Raw genomic sequence first — 20,631 nt, forward strand, 5'->3', positions numbered from 1 at the left:
GGATTATAAACATTTCCAACTTCCTTATTTTGGTCTGTATTTAAAAACCTAACAAAATGCTATCAAATTAAATGACATAACTGAATATTCTAGACATCAGAGTTGACCATACTCTGACCACAAATGCCACATTTTATCTTACTATTTTTTCATTTGAAACAAAATAATACACAATGTTGTTAAAATAAGATTTTTAATTGTTACCAGCTCCAAAAAAGAACTGGAGGGAGACAACTGGAGAAGAGCTCTGCTGTCAATCACACACATCCCTGGAGAAGAGAGTACAAACAGTTACAAAGTACAGAACGGCCTGCCTTATAGAACTCCTTCTCATACTGGGGTAAAAAGTCACTGCAGCAACAGAAGGGCCACATACCAGACCCTGTGAGTTAGGCATCTTATATGCATTATCACTTAATTCTCAGAACCCAAACCAGCAGAGATGAAAAATCCCCTTTCATTCTAGAGGGAAAAACAAAGAGCTTTGAGTCAGAAATCTGAAAAAGTTCTGGCTTTTTCACTTACATAAGTTAACAAACTGGATTCCTTATCAGTAAATAGTTGTAGAATAAGTAATATAGGCGAAAGTGCTTAGAAGAGTACCTGGCACACTGTGGACACTGGAGGGATGGCAGTCAAATACGAATATTCATGTATAACCTTCATAGACAAGCAGAACCAGAGTTCAAAGTCTGTATTTCATCAATGCTAAGATTTCTCCAATGGCCTCCTCAGTATTCAAAGATGCCACTCACCTGTCTTCTCTCCCATTCTATAGGACATGTTACACTTAACACTCAAAGGAGGAAAATTAATACTATGAAGCTTCTTTATAACATAATCTTCTACACTAATGGTCTCCAAAGTGGAATACAAAACACTTACATGTCCTAATCAGAGGCCTGAAAATGCTAGAACTTAAGATAATAATAATAAGGAATATAAAACTTAGCTCTCATACTACTTAATGTATGGACTGATTGTAATAGATGTATACAACTTTTTTCCAAAAAGAAAAATGGAGTGGCCTGGCTGGCTCAGTGAGTAGAGCATACAACTCTTGATCTCAGGATCTGAGTTCAAGCCCCATGATGGGTGTAGAGCTTACTTTTAAAAAAAGAGGGGGGGAACCATGAGAGACTCTTGAATACTGAGAATAAACTGAGGCCTGATGGGGGTGGGGGAGAGGGGAGGGGGGTGATGGGCATGGACGAGGGCACTTGTTGGGATGAGCACTGGGTTTTATATGAAAACCAACTTGACAATAAACTATGAAAGAGAAAGGGGGGTATATAAATGCTGAGGCTATGGATTCAATTCTTTTTTAATAATTTGGAAGAGGGATTTCATTTTACTTCACTTTATGAGCGAGCACAAGCAGGGAATGGAAGGGGGGTGGGGGAAGAGAAGAGAGAGAGAGAATCCCAAGCAGGCTCACACTCAGCACAGAGCCTGACACAGGGCTCTGCCCCACAACCCTGGTATCAGACCTGAGCCAAAATCAAGAGTCAGATGTTCAATCAACTGAGCCACACAGGCACCCCTAAAATTCTTAATAATAAAGGAATTAATTCAAATATAAGCTTGGAGACAACTACTTTAGGGCCACAATTATGCCAGTAGTCATGGTTTGTTCCATGCAGAAGATGTAACATACAGCGTATTGTATTTTTATTAAGGGTGAACCCGACAAATAGGCCTAGCAATTTCCCATTTCTGTGCCACCTACCCTTAAGCTGTCCCATCTGGCTGGGCACCTGCTAAGCTAACACATAACTCCTACCCTTCTCAGCAAATATACTCATCTTACCATGTAGTCTTTCCACATGTTCAGAGTGAGAGGTAGTAACCACCCTATAAATCTAAAGCTATGACTTTATAAGTCAAATCATAATACAGGGCTAACATAAGAAACGATATAGGTAACTTTCTTTTGCTCTAAGATAGAATTTCATTAAAAAGAAAATGATCTTACTTATCATTATACTCCCCTCTGCACTTCCTGGAGAAACATGACTCTAGGCAGATCTTGATCAGAAAGAACACACTGTAAAGAATGCATACTAAACTGATCTTCCTTGTACATCTACATTTAAACCTTCCAATAAAAAGTATTCCTCACACAAAAAGTCATAGTAAATGTGTACTTACGTTGAGCCCTAATACAAGAGACACCCAACAACTGATTTAACAGTGTGGTAATTCTATTTACCTAAACTAAATTAAAACTAAACTGGGTGACTTCCTTAGAGTATCTACTGCTTTTAAGTACAGAACTTGGAATTTAGAAAGTATTCTAATAACCCACAAAAGTTTATTAAAGTGAACACTCTGAAAACAGAACGAAATATATATTTTACTGGCCTCCACTGAATTCTTTCTTAACTATGCCTAAATTACCCTGCCAAAAACTGTAAATATATCTCACCTATCTGTGCTCCCACAATCCTATCTGTGTCTTCAATACGACTGAGAATTAGGAAGGTCTCAGAACAGCTGTATAACTGTGGAAATGGCCCAAAATGATATACTCCAATTTCATGTTGAACAATGAAGTATGTAGTTGGAGGGGGGGAACATGGCGTATTAAACTATACCATCTACAAGAGCTCCCAGCTACTTCACAACGACCCCAACTCCCCACTTACAACTCACCTAATTACTGAGAATCAACCCTTCGTCAAAGGTAAAATGAGCACTTCCCGGTAATGTGTTTAGCATTCGGCATGCATTATCTCACTGAAAGCTGAGGGTTTAATTCACTTGCCTAAAGTCAATCAGAACCACCAAAGTGTACAAGTCCAAGAAGCAGTATGTGTGCTGTATTTGATGTGAGCAGGGTCCCTGCACCATATGAGTGGGGCTGTGACCGAAGTGCTCCGGGCCACCGGGTGGTAAGCAGTGGAATTAGAGCTCAAAAACATACTCACAAACAAAGCTACAATGCCTCCCACCTTGAAACTGAAGGATGAACAATTAATCGTACAAGAAAACAAAAATTTCTTGTTACAAATAACCCGGTAATCAGCCTTTTTGGTGAAGAAAGAGAGGGAGGGAGGAAGAGACAGAAGTTGATAGCTACTTACTACTAAAGGGACCAGCAAGAAGGAACTGAAAAGGAAACCCCACTGAAGAATGGGCCTCCGATAAGCTGCGCGTCTGCAGTGGCAGAGAGATCCAGGGGGGACAGAGGAGCCGGGGTGCTTTGGGTTTTCCCTCCCACCCTCCTGCTGTCCCTCACAACACCCCTATGATAGTTTTATAAAGAATGACCAGCCAGTATCTGGATTAAAATGACGCATCCAGAGTAGGAAACACTATAAATTATGCCTTGGATTCTGCATTCACCTGCCCCTACCAGTAACTTTGAAAGGATTCATTTATTTCAAAATTAGAAAAGTAATCTCAGATTTACAAACTCATTAAAATATATGGCTTAGAAATATTGAGACTCTAAGAGCACCTAGGCTGCTCAGTCAGTGAAGCAACCGACCTTTGATTTGGGTTCAGATCATGGTCTTGCAGTTCAGGAGTTCCAGTCCCAGATCTGTCAGTGCAGAGCCTGCTTGGGATTCTCCCTCTCTCCCTCTCCCTCTCTCCTGCCCCCTCTCTGCTCACACTCTCCCTCTCAAAATAAATAAATAAAGTTTAAAAGAGAGAGAGAAATATTTATGACAGAGAAGTTACTACCAAGTTACTCACCCAGCAGCCACGCCCCCTCCCCACTGGCTCTAGCTGGCAGAGTCCACCTCCCTTTGTGAGTCCTTGAAAGGCAAAGGGTCCTGCCTTCCGGGCCTCACCCGTACCTCTGACGGAAGCACATGATCAGTCACAGCCACAGAATCTGAGGAATATCCCGCTGACGGCTTCCAGGTAGATGTGTGTTCCAAATAAAAGAGTGGTACGTGAAGAAATACACCTGGTCTTCACTGGCCGTAGCCATGGGGCTACTGGATGTGTGAGCTCTGACCGCCCCCCACCCCCACATCCACATCCAACTCCTCAACAGACCCTTTCAGCTCTACCTTCAAAACATGCAGAATCACTTCTGTCCCCTATCGTTCTCCAAATCATCTCTCACCCGGCTGCCTGCGGCGCCCTCGTGACTGCCGCGCCTGCTTCAACCTTTATCCCTTCACTCTCTGCCCAACACAGCAGCCGCATGAGTCGCCCAGAGTCACAGTCAGATAAGGTCAGTCCTCTACCCCAAACCCCCAAAGGTATCTTATCTCAGGCAGAATAAAAGCCAAAAAGATCTCACAATGGTCTGCAGGCCCCACACCGGCTGACTCACTGCCTCTCCCCGTCCCTGGCTCAGTTCCTCCGGGCACCTCTCAGCACCTCCTGCCCCAGGGCCTGTTGCACTCCCTCCTCCCTCTGCTATGCTCTTCCCCCACACATCTGCCCATGCCCTCTGACCCAGAGACTACTCACACACCACCTCACTGAAGCCCTCCCTGATTAGTCCATTTAAAATAACCTAATTCAGCCTGGCCCACTTTTTACTGAAGTTACTTTTATTCCTTCATTTATTACTTCGTTATTCTCCTTAACACTTACCATCTTCTAACATACTATTCATTTTACCTACTTGTTTATCCCCTCCTTCGCCCCCACCAAAATGTAAGCTCCCTGAGGGCCATAAACATGGTCTGTTTTGTTCACTGCTATACTTCCCATACTTTTCCATTAGCTTTTTTATTTCTTCCAGTACAGTTAACATACAGTGTTATGTCAGTTTCACAACACAGTGATTCAACAAGTCAATACATCACTTGGTGCTCGTCATAAGTATACCTCCTCTACTTTAGACTACTAGCTAGTACACTATAGGTGCTAACTAACTGTTTAAGTGAATTCATCTAGCAGCCATCAATAACAAGCTGAAGATTAACAAACAAGAAAATGGAGGGGCAGTGGGGTGGCTCTGTGGGTTAGGCATCTGACTCTTGATTTCAGCTCAGGTCAGGATCTCAGGATTCAGGATTCATGAGATGAGCCCAGCGTGGGGTTCTGCGCTGACAGCATGGAGCCTGCTTGGGATGCAATCCTCCCCTCCCCCGCCCCTCCCTTGCTCACACTGTCTCTCAAAATAAATAAATAAGCTTAAAAAATAATGAAACAACAGAAAAAGGGAAAGCATCTGGGTCCTTGATAATTGCACTGAACTACTTAATAACATCTGGACTTCTAGTCCTATGAGGTAAAATTTTACTCATTGGTGAAGCCATTGTAAATTAAGACGTCTGCTATTTGAAGCCGAAAAGTACTAATACAGAGTACAGGTGGGCAGTTGCAAAAGAAGAAATCCTAGTGGCAAATATACTCAATTGACTTCATTCATGAGACATGCACATTTTTTTTTTAATGTTTTATTTATTTCTAGGAGAGAGAGAGAGACAGCGTGAGCAGGGGAGGGTCAGAGAGAGAGGGAGTCACAGACTGAAACAGGCTCCAGGCTCTGAGCTGGCAGTCAGCACAGAGCCCGACGCGGGGCTCGAACCCATGAACCGCGAGATCATGACCTAAGCGAAAGTCGGACGCTTAACCGACTAAGCCACCCAGGAGCCCCATGAGACATGCACATTTAAATAACCACAAAATAATGTCATGCAGCAAAAACATAAAAAGCTTGATACGTATATATCCCATCCAGCATGACTCACTAAAAAACTAGTGAGGTTTAGGGCTTTTACAATTTCATACATAGGGGCAGCTGGGGGGCTCAGTGGTTAACCCTCCGACTTCAGCTCAGGTCACGATCTCTCAGTCTATGAGTTCAAACCGTGCACTGGGCTCTGTGCTGACAGCTCAGAGCCTGGAGCTGCTTCAGATTCTGTGTCTCCCTCTCTCTGCCCCTCCCCTACTCATTCTCTGTCCCTCCCTCTCTCTCTCTCTCTCAAAAATAAACATCAGAAAATATATTTAAAGTTGATGAAACTGAGCTACAGAAAAGATCAATGATCAGCCATACTCAAGCAGCTACTACGTTAGAAGTCTAGAGTCTAAACCCAGGCAGTTTTGTCAACTAAATCCAAAACTCCACAAACAACAGCCAATGAGCAGAGCACTCTCCCAAACTGAACGTGTTCTCCAACACATTTACTCCACCAGCGCCTTTTTTCCTGTCATTTATTTTACATTTGGGTTCTGACTCATAAGAACTGACAAAAGATATATTCAAGTGACAGTGCCAAAGTTACAAGAAAGAAATCCTCTGACAGAAAAAAAGATAAAGGAAAAGACAATTTTCAGTTTTCTCAACTGAAAAAAAAAAAACGGAGCTAATAATAGTATTTACTTTTTAGATTGTTGTGAGGATTAAATTAACACAGCTCCTGTGAAGCACTTAGGAAAGTGCCTGGCACACATAAACAAGCCACCATCTTTATCGTCTATCATCACCACAGTGCTGACGAAGGGCTTCCTAAAGCGGGAAGGACCGGCAGAGGGCTGGCGAGGGCTGGCGGAGACTACGGCTGGAGGCGTGTCAGGACTTCAGTGACCACCGAAAGGGACACAAGTGCTGATTCCCATTCTGGGACCAGAGTGCTTAAGGGACATAGTAAAGATACAATTCTGTTAGAACCACCACTTCCACTTTCAGAAATGTACGCTCTGCTCTGCAGGCTGTAAGTCAGTACTTCATTTTTGGAAGGCATTTGGTCAGTATCTACTTGAAACTTTTTGGGGGTTTTTTTGTTTTGTTTTGTTTGTTTTTGTTTTGTTTTTTTTGAGAGAGAGAGAGAGAAAGACAGAGAGAGAAATGTGAGCATGCAGGCACGTGCACCCACCGGGGAGGGTCAGAGGGAAAAGGAGAGAGAATCCCAAGCAGGACCCAAGTGAGGTTCGATCTCAGCACTGTGGGATCATGACCTGAGCCGAAATTAAGAGTCAGATGCTTAACCAACTGAGCCACTCTGGTGCCCCAAAACATATGCACTCTGATGAGAGAACTCTACCTTGAGGAATGTATCTTCTAGCTTATACCCACAAGTATAAATATACAAGTACAAGGATGTCCACTGCGAGTACAAAGATGACGATACAACTGGAAATCAACAAAATGACCCTCAATAAGGGAATGGTTAAATAAAGTAGGGTACTTCCAATCTAGTTGAAAACCTATTTCTCCACAAGGACCTCAAAGTAAGTGACAATACTGTCTGCCCAAGCTGCCGAAGCCAAAAGCCTAGAAGACCACTTTAATTCCTTTTCTCATACCCTCTCATCAAATCCTTTAGCAGATCTTATCTGAGTAGCTTTCAAAACACACAAAACCCAATCACTTTTCTCCTCGACCACCAGGGACTCTAAGCCCTTCCTGCCAAGATTACTCCCACAGCCTTACTGGTCCCCCATTTAAACTCCTCCACTGGCTTCCACTGCACGGAGAACAAGACCCCTGCTCCTCAGCGCAGCGAGCAGGGCACTGTTCAATCAGACCCCCGCTTACCTATCAGATGTGATCTCCTCTAAGTTCACTTCACACTGTCCAATAACATCAGCCTTTCATTTGAGGGGGCAGGAGGGTCCCTTGAGGATGACACACCCGTTCTTGTTTAAGAGCCTTCACAATGAACCATATTCTTCCTAACTTTTCTCCGCATCATTTGGGTCTATTTCAGGGTCACTACTGCACAAAGACCCTCCTAACTACCCGGGCAACATACCTCATGGTCTCGCAACAACATCAGCAGACACTGTCAATGCCAGTGCTGTAATCTATTCTTTTTCTAATTTATTTTTGAAGGAGACAAAGACACAGTGTCAATGGGAGGTGCGGGGTGGGGGGGAAGGGTGCAGACAGACAGACAGAATCCAGAGCAGACTCCAGGCTCTGAGCTGTCAGCACAGAGCCTGATGTGGGGCTTGAACTCACAAATGGTGTGATCATGACCTGAGCTGAAGTTGGATGCTTAACCGACTGAGCCACCCAGGTGCCCTAATTTATTTTTATAGCATTTTCCACTATCTGAAATTAATGACAAGTATTTTGTATCTCTCACCATTGAATACTGGTCCACGAAGGCAAAGGCTTGGTGTCTCTTGTTTACTACTGGATCCCCCAAATCTAGACTATGCCTTGGCACAAGCAAGCACTTGATTCATAATGGCTGATGAATATTATGCAGTTTTGGAAAAAGAGAGAGAGATTTATGTGTATACGCTAAAACAGAAAAATGTTCAAAATACACTGTTAGGTGACAAAAGTAAATCACAAAGCAATATACACAAAATGATCCAACTATGTAAAAATGAACATGAGCACACTATGGACAAAGAGAAACATATCTGCACAGTAGAAATCAAGAAGGACACAAAATAGAGTGAACAGTAATTGTTTCTGAAATATGAGGCTGAAAAAGAGAGGAAGGGGGCCTTTCACTTAAGTCATGCTCTCCCTAAGTGAGTATTTTTTACCAGCATGTTATCACATGCATAGATTTTGTGAAACCTTTCTTAATCCCTCCAAATGCTGTAAAAAGCCCACACACAGTGGGTACTCCCTTTCCTAAATAACCTCCCACACAACTTAAAGCCTCCATTGGGGCGCCTGGGTGGCTCAATCGTTTAAGTGTCCGACTTCAGCTCAGGTCATGATCTCACCGTTCATGGGTTCAAGCCCTGTGTCGGGCTCTGTGCTGACAGCTAGCTCAGAGCCTGGAGCCTATTTCAGATTCTGTATCTCCCTCTCTCTCTGACCCTCCCCTGTTCATGCTATCTCTCTGTCTCTCTCAGAAATAAATTTTAAAAAACATTTTTTAAAAAGCCTCTATTACATACTTCTACAACCTAGCACATTCTGAAACACTGTATAAATACGTATCTGAATATTTGTTAGTTTTTGGTCTAGTCCAGTTTAAGAGCTAAAGAAAACTCCCTGGTTTATATAGGAGATCAAATATACACATTTATTTCCCTTCAATAAAAGATTATTTAAGTAGTTTTAAAAACTTTAAGAAATAAGAAAAAGAAATATTATTACTTTACAAAACGGAGACATCTTTTAAAAGAAAAGAAATCATTGGGGCACCTGGAGTGGCTCACTTGGCTGAGGGCCCAATTTCAGCTCAGGTCATGATCTCTCCGTTCGGGGGTTCAAGCCCTGCATTGGACTCTGTGCTGACAGCTCAGAGCCTGGAGTCTGTCTCCCTCGCTCTCTGCCCCTCCCACACTTGCTCGCTGGTGTGCTCTCACACACACACACACACACACACACTCTCTCTCTCTCTCTCTCAAATAAGTAGACATTAAAAAGAAAAGAAAAAAATGAAATGAAACCATGGGCTGGGGAGAGTAACTAGTGATCTAGTATAGGGATTGGCACTTTGGGGTAAAACAATAGACTCCTAAACGTCAGAACACAAAAGCAGAATTACCAGCTTCACCCTAAAGTAAAGCCTGTCATTAATGAAGATCTCATAGCAAGCTCTTCCACTAACCCTTAAATCTCAGTGATCCCAGGAATCGGCAGCTATTTGAGAAAAAGCCTATAATATAAATGAGATCAAAATTAAAAAAAAAAAAAATTACCCTAGGGGCTCAGGCAGTTAAGCGTCCGTCCAATTCTTGATTTTGGCTCAGGTCAGAATCTCACAGTTCATGGGATCAAGTTCGTAGTTGGCTTCTGTGCTGACAGGGTGGAGCCTACTTCGGATTCTCTATCCCTCTCTGCCCCTCCCCTGCTGGTGTGGGCACTCATGCTCTCTCTCTCAAGATAAAGAAACATTTTTTTAAAAAAGAATTCTTGGGGTACAGGGTGGCTCAACCGGGTAAGCTTCTGACTTTGGCTCAGGTCATGATCTCTTGGTTCGAGCCCCGTGTCAGGTTCTGTGCTGACAGCTCAGAGCATGGAGCCTGCTTCAGATTCTGTATCTCCCTCTCTCTCTGCGTCCCTCCCCCACTCACACTCTGTCTCTCAAAAATAAATAAACGTTTAAAAACTTCTTAAAAAAGATCATTAAACCTGTCCCTCTTTAGTTGGAGGCAAATTGTCTAAATATTCCCAACAGAGATAAGATAATTAAAGTAGCAATGATAAACATTAAAAAAATTTTTTTTAAAGAATTCTTTTAAAAATCAAAAGTTAGGGGTGTCTGGGTTGGCTCAGTGGGTTAAGCGTCCAACTTTAGCTTAGGTCATCTTTAGCTTAGGTCATGATCTCACAGTTCCTGAATTCAAGCCCTGCTTGAGGCTCTGGGCTGACAGCAGGGAGCCTGGAGCCTGCTTCAGATTCTTGTCTCTCTATCTGCGGCCCCACCCACCCACCCACCCCCGCCCCCAGCCCTGCTCACTCTCTGTCTCTGTCTCTCTCAAAATTAAACATTAATAAAAGCAAAAATCACAATAAAAAATAAAACATTTCAAAGAGAGTCAAGAAGATTATGAACCCATAAAATGAGAAAAGAGTTGCTGGTGTGGGGGTACAGGGAGAGAGAATTCTGTAAGATTTAAAATATGACTGCCAAACTAAAACTGAAATCTAAAAATAAAGGAAATAACCCAGAAGGACAGAACAAAGAGACAATAGGATGGGGGAAGGGGGCAGGAGCTAATTCAGGAAGTCCAACAACCAACTAAAAGGAGTTACAGAAAGATATAAAAGGTATCCAAACTGGTAAGGAAGAAGTAAAACTTTCACTATTTGCACACAGCATGATACTATTCTCTCTCCTCTCTCCCCCTCCCTCCCTCTCTCTCTCTCTCTCTCTCTCTCTCTCTCTCTCTCACACACACACACACACACACACACACACACACCCTCTCTCCTTCTCTCTCTCCCAGAAACTATTAGAACTGATAGATGAATTCAGTAAAGTCACAGGATACACATGAATTCAGTAAAGTCACAGGATACAAAATCAACATACAGGAATCTGTTGCATTTCTATACTCTAATAATCAACAGAAAGTGAAATTATAAAAAGAATCCCATTACAATTGCACCAAAAATAGGGGCGCCTGGGTGGCTGAGTCGGTTAAGCGTCCAACTTTCGCTTGGGTCACGATCTCGCGGTTCGTGGGTTCGAGCCCCGCGTCGGGCTCTGTGCTGACTGCCAGCTCAGAGCCTGGAGCCTGTTTCAGTCTGTGACTCCCTCTCTCTCTGACCCTCCCCTGCTCACGCTGTCTCTCTCTCTCTCTCTCCTAGAAATAAATAAAAATAAAAAAAAAATAAAAAAAAAAACAATTGCACCAAAAATTAAAAAACACCTGGGAATAAGCTTGACCAAGAAGGTGAAAGACCTGTAAGCCAAAAACTGTAAAACACTAATGAAAAACATTGAAGAGGACACAGATGGACAGATATTCTATGCTGGCTGATGGGCTGGAGGGACACAGACTGTGTTAAAATATCCACACCACCCAAAGCAAACTACAGATTTAACGCAACCCCTATCAAAATAACAATAGTTTTTACTGAACTAGAACAAGTAATCCTAAAATTTGTATGGAACCACAAAAGACCCCAGAGAGCCAAAGCAACAGTGAGAAAAAACAACAAAACTGAAGGTATCATAATCTCAGATTTCAAGATATACTACAAAGCTGTAGGAAGCAAAACAGTATGGTACTGGAACAAAAACAGACACAGTGATCAACAGAACAGAAAACCCAGAATTAAACCCACAATTATATGGTCAATTAATCTATGAGAGAGAAGGCAAGAATATACAATGGAAAAAAGACACTCTCTTCAACAAATGCTACTGGGAAAACTGGACAACTACATGCAAAACAATGAAACCGGACCACTTATATCATTTACAAAAATAAACTCGAAATGGATTAAAGACCTAAATGTGAGACCTGAAACCATAAAATTCCCAGAAGAAAACATAGACAGTAATTTCTTTGATACTGGCTTTAGAAAAATTTTCTAGACATGTCTCCTAAACCAAGAGAAATCAAAAGAAACATTGGGACTATACCAAAATATACAGCGTTTGCACAGTGAAAAAAAAAAAATCAATAAAACAAAAGACAACTCCCCAAATGAGAAAAGGTATTCACAAAAGATATATTTGATAAAGGGTTAATGTCCAAAATATAGAAAGAACTTATACAACTCAAGACCAAAATAAACACAGATAAATCCAATTTCACAATGAGCAGAAGATACGAATAGATATTTTTCCAAAGAGGACATGCAGATGGCCAACAGACACATGAAAAGATGCTCAACATCTCTCATCATCAGGAAAATGCAAATCAAAACCACAAAGACATATCACTCCACACCTGTCAGAATGGCTAAAATCAAAAACATAAAAGTCAGCAAATGTTGAGGAACCCTCAAGCACTGTTGGTGGCAATGGAATGCAAACTGGTGCAGCCACTGGGGAAAACCATACAGAGTTTCTTCAAAAAATTTAAAAATGAAATTACCATATGATTCCATAATTCCATTACTGAACATTTACCCAAAGAAAACAAAAACGCTAATTTGAAATAATATTTACCCTACCTTGTTTATTGCAGAATTGTTTACAATTGCCACGATATGGAAGCAACCTGTATCCATCCATAGAGAAATGGATAAGATGTGGCGCATATATACAAGAGAATATTACTTGTCAATTAAAAAGAATGAACTCTTGCCGTATGCAACAACATGGATGGATCTAGAGGGTATTGTGCTAAGTGAAATAAACCAGAGAAAAACAAATACCATACAATTTCACTCATATGTGGAATAAGAAACTAAACAAAGAAAAACAGAGACAAACAAAAACGGACTCTTAAATACAGAGAACTCATAGAAGGAAAGCAGGTGAGGGGTATGGGTGAAATAGGTGAAGGGAGTTAAGAGCACACTCATTATGATGAGCACTGAGTAATGTACAGAACTGTTGAATTATTACGCTGAATGCCTGAAACTAATATAACTGCATGGTAATTATACCTGAATTTAAAAATAAATAAAAATTTAAAAGAAGTTACAGAAAGAGAATGAAGAGATAATTAAATAAGGGAATTTCCTTGAATCAGTGATCAAAAATCTCCCAACAAATAAGAGCCCTGGACCTGATGGCTTCCCTGGGGAATTCTACCAGACATTTAAAACAGAATTAATCCCAATTCTTCTCAAGCTATTCCAAAAAATAGAAATCGAAGGAAAACTCCCGGACTCATTTTATGAAGCCAGCATCACTCTGATTCCCAAGCCAGACAGAGATCCAGCAAAAAAAGAGAACTACAGGCCAATATCCTTGATGAATACGGATGCAAAAATTCTCAACAAGATCCTTGCAAATCGAATCCAGCAGCATATCAAAAGAATCATCCACCAAGATCAAGTGGGATTCATTCCTGGGTTACAGGGCTGGTTCAACATTCGCAAATCAATCAATGTGATACATCATATCAATAAAAGAAAAGATAAAAACCATATGATCCTGTCAATAGATGCAGAAAAAGCATTTGACAAAATACAGCATCCCTTCTTAATAAAGACTCTCGAGAAAGTTGGGATAGAAGGAACCTACTTAAACATCATCAAAGCCATCTATGAGAAGCCTTCAGCTAACATCATCCTCAACGGGGAAAAACTGAGAGCTTTCCCCCTGAGATCAGGAACACGACAGGGATGTCCACTCTCACCACTGTTGTTTAACATAGTGCTGGAAGTCCTAGCATCAGCCATCAGACAACAAAAGGAAATCAAAGGCATCAGAATTGGCAAAGAGGAAGTCAAACTTTCACTCTTCGCAGATGACATGATACTCTACATAGAAAACCCGACAGACTCCACCAGAAGCCTACTAGAACTGATCCAAGAATTCAGCCAAGTTGCAGGGTACAAAATCAACGTACAGAAATCGGTTGCATTTTTATACACCAATAATGAAGCAACAGAAAGAGAAATCAAGAAACTGATCCCATTCACAATTGCACAAAAAACCATAAAATACCTCGGAATAAACCTAACCAAGGATACAAGAGATCTGTATGATGAAAACTATAGAAAACTTATGAAGGAAATTGAAGAAGACACAAAGAAATGGAAAAACATTCCATGCTCATGGATAGGAAGAATAAATATAGTTAAGATGTCATTACTACCTAAAGCACTCTACACATTCAATGCAATTCCAATCAAAATTGCACCAGCATACTTCTCAAAACTAGAACAAACTATCCAAAAATTTGTATGGAACCACAAAAGACCCCGAATAGCCAAAGTAATACTGAAAAATAAAACCAAAACGGGAGGTATCACCATCCCAGACTTCAGCCTCTACTACAAAGCTGTCATCCTCAAGACAGTATGGTATTGGCACAAAAACAGACACATAGACCAATGGAACAGAATTGAGAACTCAGAAGTGGACCCAAAAGTATACAGCCAACTGATCTTTGACAAAGCAGGAAAGAATATCCAATGGAAAAAAGACAGCCTTTTTAACAGATGGTGTTGGGAGAACTGGACAGCAACATGCAGAAGAATGAAACTAGATCATTTTCTCACACCATGCACAAAAATCAACTCAAAATGGATAAAGGACCTGAACGTGAGACAGGAAACTATCAACACCCTAGAGGAGAAAGCAGGAAACAACCTCCTTGACCTCCACCGCAGCAACTTCTTACTTGACACATCCCCAAAAGCAAGGGAATCAAGAGCAAAAATAAACTGTTGGGACCTCATCAAGATTAAAAGCTTCTGCACAGCCAAGGAAACAACCCAGAAAATTAATAGGCAACCAACGGAATGGGAAAAGATAGTTGCAAATGACATATCAGATAAAGGGTTAATATCCAGAATCTATAAGGAACTCACCAAACTACACGCCCGAAAAACAAACAACCCAGTGAAGAAATGGGCAGAAGACATGAACAGACACTTCTCCAAAGAGGACATCCAGATGGCCAACAGACACATGAAACGATGCTCAGCATCCCTCCTCATCAGGGAAATACAAATCAAAACCACACTGAGATACCACCTCACGCCAGTCAGAGTGGCTAAAATGAGCAAATCAGAGAACTCTAGATGCTGGCGAGGATGTGGAGAAACGGGCACCCTCCTACACTGTTGGTGGGAATGTAAACTGGTACAGCCCCTCTGGAAAACAGTGTGGAGGTTCCTCAGGAAACTAACAATAGAACTCCCCTATGACCCAGCAATAGCACTGCTAGGAATTTACCCAAGGGATACAGAAATGCTGAGGCATAGGAGCACATGTACCCCAATGTTCATAGCAGCACTCTCCACAATAGCTAAAACATGGAAAGAGCCTAAGTGTCCATCAACAGATGAATGGATCAAGAAGATGTGGTTTATCTATACCATGGAATACTACATGGCAATGAGAAACAATGAAATCTGGCCATGTGTAGCAACATGGATGGACCTTGAGGGTGTTATGCTGAGCGAAATAAGTCAGGCAGAGAAGGACAAATATCATATGTTTGCACGTATAGGAGGATTAGGAGGAACTTGACGGAGGAACAAGGGGGAGAAGAAGGGCGGAAATGGTGGGGGAAAGGGAGAGAGGCAAACCATGAGAGACTCTTAATGCTGACAAAAACTGAGGACTGATGGATGGGGGGGGGATGGGCATGGAGGAGGGCACTTGTGGGGATGAGCACTGGGTGTTATGTAGAAACTAATTTGACAATAAACTATTTGTAAAATAAATAAATAAGGGAATTTCCAATAACTATGAACATTAGTCATTACAGTAATTTAATAATAATGGAAAGAATCACATCTAGACATCTTTTAGCAATTTCAATTTATTTATTTTGAAGATTTTATTTTTAAGTAATCACTACATCCAACATGGGGCTCAAACTCACAACCCTAAAACCAAGAGTCCCACATTCCATTAGCTGAGCCACCCAGGCACCCCTGAGCAATTTCAATTTAGAAAGGACAAAAAGAAAGCTCTGAAGAGTTTCCATACAGAATGACAAAACACATTACTCACAAGGGAACAAGAATCATAATGTACCAAGACACCTCCTCAGCAATAACAATGGATACTAGAATATCTTTGAGCTCTGAGGAGAAATAGTTTGCCATTGAATAAAATAATACCACTCAACTATAAGGGCTAATGAAGAGGTTTTCAGATATGTCAGATTTTTAAAAATTACCTCCTATACAATCTTCCCTAGAAATTTATGTGAGGGATGCACTACATTAAAACAAGGAAGTAACTCAAGAAAGAATAAAGGTCCAGTTAACAGAATAATAAAAGTGCAAAAGCTGTGACACGCAATATCCAGAACTAAGCAATGTGCAACAGGTCTAGATAACATCTAGTCCAAAATGAAAAAAGAGGTACAGGGGAACCTTTCCTCAGGGGGAAAGTATTCTCATCCATAAAATAAGAGTGATTAAAAAACAAACAGTGGGTAAAGCTGGTAACATGGCAGAAACAATTGTGACACATTAAAGAAAAAAAGGCCAGAATCAACTCAAAAACCAAGAAACAATACAAGAAATATATATTTATATCATTGCAGTTACAGACACTATTCACTGATTTTCAGCAATTAAAGGCAAGTCATAGGCAAAGTATAAAGGAATACAGAATACAGATGTTTTCAACCTTGACAACGCCAAAGTAGAAATGAGATACAGGGGCTTAAAGGGGGAGAAAAAGGCGAAAGTGGAAGTACTAATATCCTCAATTTTACTACTTGGGAAAGTAAGGCAGACAACCCATTTTAACATGAAGAAAAGTCTATTTTATTACATAAGTTGCAAAGATAACAGAGTATGTATGAAGGAAGTAGATATGACGGAGTCAAATCCACATTTATCAAAGCAGTAATCAATCTGAAATTGATATATCATAAAATCAGCTTCTCAGACACAGTAATACCACACAAAGAAACAATTTAAAATTCTCCTTTGGGGAGTGGCACTAAGGATGAGAAAGGATTTTTGACCTTTATTATAAGCATTCTGATCTGACATCTTCGGGGTTTTTTTTAATATCTTTTTTTTTTTCTAAGAGAGAGAGAGAGAGAGAATGCAAATGAGGGAAGGCCAGAGAATGAGAGGGAGACAGAGAACCCCAAGCAGATGAGGGGCTCTAACTCACAAACCTTGAGACCATGACCTGAGATGAAAGAAGAGTTGAACACTTAATCAATTGAGTCACCCAGGCTCTCCTGACTTCCTGCAACTATACACACGTATTACATTGTAAAAAATTTTAATGGATGTAAGAAAACGCCTCAAAGAATACTGTTCTTATGAAAAACACAATGAGTAACACATCCTGACTACATTTTTCCTAATATAATGTATAAAATTTCCCTTTTTTCCTAATATTCTTAGGTGCCAGGTGAAATAATTTCTGAGCCTTTAAAATCATCTTTAGGAGCACCTGAGTGGCTCAGTCAGTTAAGCATCTGACTTCAGCTCAGGTCATGATCTCATGGTTTACAGGTTCAAGTCGTGTCCGGCTCTGTGCTGACAGTTCAGAGTCTGGAGCCTGCTTCAGATTCCCTGTCTCCCTATCTCTCTGCCCCTCCCTTGCTCACGCTCTGTCTCGGTCTCTCTCTCGCAAATAAATAACATTTTTAAAAGTTAAAATAGGCACTGATAGACAAATAAGTCAAGCTACAGATGTATATACTATTATCATCAAAACTTATATAAGCATCACTCCATATCTAACTAAAACTTAAATTTAATTCACAGTACTTCAAACCAAGCCAAAACCTTCCATATACACAGTTTCTCGATTTTAGTATTTATTTCACCAAAAATATGGAAATGTGTCTTTAATCTAGCACCTTTTGTCTAGATTGCTTTAGATTTTATTGCTGTTAGCGGCACACACAAGGGTATTTCAAATTCAACTGGCCTAAATTTGCTTCAGTTTTCATGGTCTTTTCTCTTTGTACTTTTCACAAGAAATGTTTTAAGTAATAAAAATTTATCTCATTATTTTTTAATCTGTCAGAACCTGAAATGGAAAAGATATTTAATATTTATATATAACACAAGGTACAAAAAGGAACTTATTAATTATGATTCAAAACAATTTACTTAGGACAAATAATGTTGGTGCAAAACTAGAAAATAATTGACTGGTAGCAGGGCCAAACATAGGGATAAGACCAAATTCTAGGAGAAATATTCCCAATTTTAACCTATGATGAAAGATTCATGTGGTATCAAAAATGGCAATAGGGAAATATTAAATAAGTCCCGGATAAAAAAAGATTTTTATTGTTTTCTGTTTATATAGGTGGTGGCGTCTTTATATAGGGAGAAGGCAGCTGATGGCGAGGCCTGCAGCAATGTGCTTTCTAGTATTTACAATATTCTACTCAAGAAACAAGTTTTTCCTCTATAAAAACATCTAAACACAAACTGGGAATTACTCCTCAAAACACAAATTACATTGTGAGGAAGGCTCATATAATGACCACATTTTTCTTTACCATCAGCAGCACAAGTTAAACACCATGAATCTGTGCAGCTGTTCCCAGGAAGAATCGGTTTGGGTCCACTTCTCCATTAGGAACCAAATGGCCATGGCAGCCCACAAAATGCACATGTCACATTTCAGCCAAGTCACTGACCCACTTTTCCATTATCCAAGCAACATAAGGCTAAGAAATATTAAAAAATAATTTGCCAAACTCCTCAAAAACCAAAATATAAGAAGCTATTGCGTGTTTTGTGTTTTGACACTTCAGAGAAATTACATTTTTGTCATTAAAATGAATCAAAGAAAAAATGGTTCACTGCTCTTTAATAAGACATCACGCAGCTTAAAAAGAATACACTATCTCACACTGGTCTCTTATTTTACACTTTTCATAGGTCTAAATGTTAAAAACACATGCAGGAAGAAACTGCAACAATAATGATATTTTTTTTAACAAGTATGACACCGTACATTAGAAGCAGTAACTGTTTATTCTAACATATACAGTATCAAACGGTTTAACTTCAAATTTATCTTGTTAGAATACAATGTTTCCAAATCAACTGTCCTTACAGAAAACAAAACACATATTTCACTATTATTTAACCTTTAGAAAAGTGGTCAAGGACTTCCCGCCCTTGGTTTAACAAAAAAAAAGAAAGAAAGAAAGAAAGAAAGAAAATGATTTCTACTTGTAAATTAGAAAGTGCTCCTTTAATATATAATAAGAATTATTCTAGAAGGAGTAGATTATGACACTTAACATATACCACAAGGTTCTATAAGAAAAAACATGTAACTACTGCCAGCTTACATCTGAGATTAAGTATGTTAAATAAATAACTATATGTAAATATTAAATATCTTAGAATAGGTAAGGTAATAAGAGTAATAGGTAATATGAGTTTAGTTGTGAACATAATGAAGTTAACCATATACTTTCACAGTTTTACTGAACAAAAAGATTATGTACTTAATTCATCAAACCGGTTTTCTCTCAGCTCAAAACAAGTTCTCTAAAACACTTGAGCTTGGGGCTCTTTAAAATTTCTTGTATTTAAATTCTAGCAGAGTACCAGAAGAGATGTCAAAATGCTGGTTACAAAACTAAGGATTTTACTTTTTTTTTTCTTTTCTAACTGGGAATTAAACACACATGAAGAAATACATTGAAAATCCTCAAACCGGGTATAAAATACCTGAGTCAAAATGTTTTCTCATAGAGTTTTCAAATTATAAAAATATCTCAAAATGTGTTAAATTCATGTTACCATTTAAAAATTGTAGAGGTATGTCTGGTCTTATGTACACACAATTTATACAGAAGTGGAATCAAAATGCTTAAATACTCTAAAGTAACTAATAAAAACTACTTTAAAAACTAAGTGAAAAATCTTGAGAACCAAGAAGGTAAAGCCATTGCCATTACCCTTCTATCAGGTTCCAAATCCAGAATATAAATTTTTTTTAATGTTTGTATTTATTTCTGAGAGAGAGACAGTGCGAGCAGGGTAGGGTTAGAGAGAGAGGGAGTCACAGACTGAAACAGGCTCCAGGCTCTGAGCTGGCAGTCAGCACAGAGCCCGACGCGGGGCTCGAACCCACGAACTGTGAGATCATGACTTGAGCCGAAGTCAGACGCTTAACCGACTGAGCCACCCAGGCGCCCCAAGATGAAGATTTTTATCCCGGAATCCAATTTAGGTTTGTAGATCAGGACAGAACACACAGCCATAAAAGCTTTATATTCTGGGGGCGCCTGGGTGGCTCAGTCGGTTGGGCGTCCAACTTCGCCATGGTTCGTGGGTTCGAGCCCCGCGTCGGGCTCTGTGCTGGCAGCTCAGAGCCTGGAGCTGCTTCCGATTCTGTGTCTCCCTCTCTCTAACCCTCCCCTGCTCGCTCTCTGTCCTTGTCTCTCAAGATAAAATAAAGACATAAAAAATATTCTTTTAAATATTCATCTCACTATCCAGTGCCATCACATTTAATGCTGTATTTAATACAGTTAAATACATAACAGAGAAACCCACACTTCTTTTAAATTTTGTCTTTGTTTATTTTTACGCGTAAGAAGCTAAGCCATCCTCCGGAATTAGATGCAAAACTACAATCCTCTCAGAAAAGGAACGAAAAGTTTCCACCCTTAGGGCATTTGGGGTTCTGGTTCTTTTTATTATCATTTTATACTCTGTACCTAAACCGTCTTCTAAAACGCGCTGCCAAG

General features: G+C 40.1%; 1 protein-coding gene across 9 annotated transcripts in view; it reads right to left on the reverse strand.

Moving 5' to 3' along the window:
* The window catches only part of KMT2C (lysine methyltransferase 2C), a 288,474-nt gene that overhangs the window by 244,299 nt on the left and 23,544 nt on the right, over positions 1-20,631 (reverse strand). Inside the window, exon 1 of one of the 9 annotated variants that reach the window (XM_039230738.1) lies at positions 3,807-3,990. The exons of the other annotated variants lie outside the window; for them this stretch is intronic. Within the exon in view, the coding sequence (XP_039086669.1) occupies positions 3,807-3,823 (17 nt within the window). The 5' untranslated portion in view covers positions 3,824-3,990. Of the gene's footprint in view, positions 1-3,806; positions 3,991-20,631 lie in introns of those variants that run through there. 9 annotated transcript variants of the gene reach the window in all.

This window comes from Hyaena hyaena, unplaced genomic scaffold, assembly GCF_003009895.1.
Source record: "Hyaena hyaena isolate Hyena2069 unplaced genomic scaffold, ASM300989v1 scaffold_50, whole genome shotgun sequence".
Classification (NCBI taxonomy): domain Eukaryota; kingdom Metazoa; phylum Chordata; class Mammalia; order Carnivora; family Hyaenidae; genus Hyaena; species Hyaena hyaena.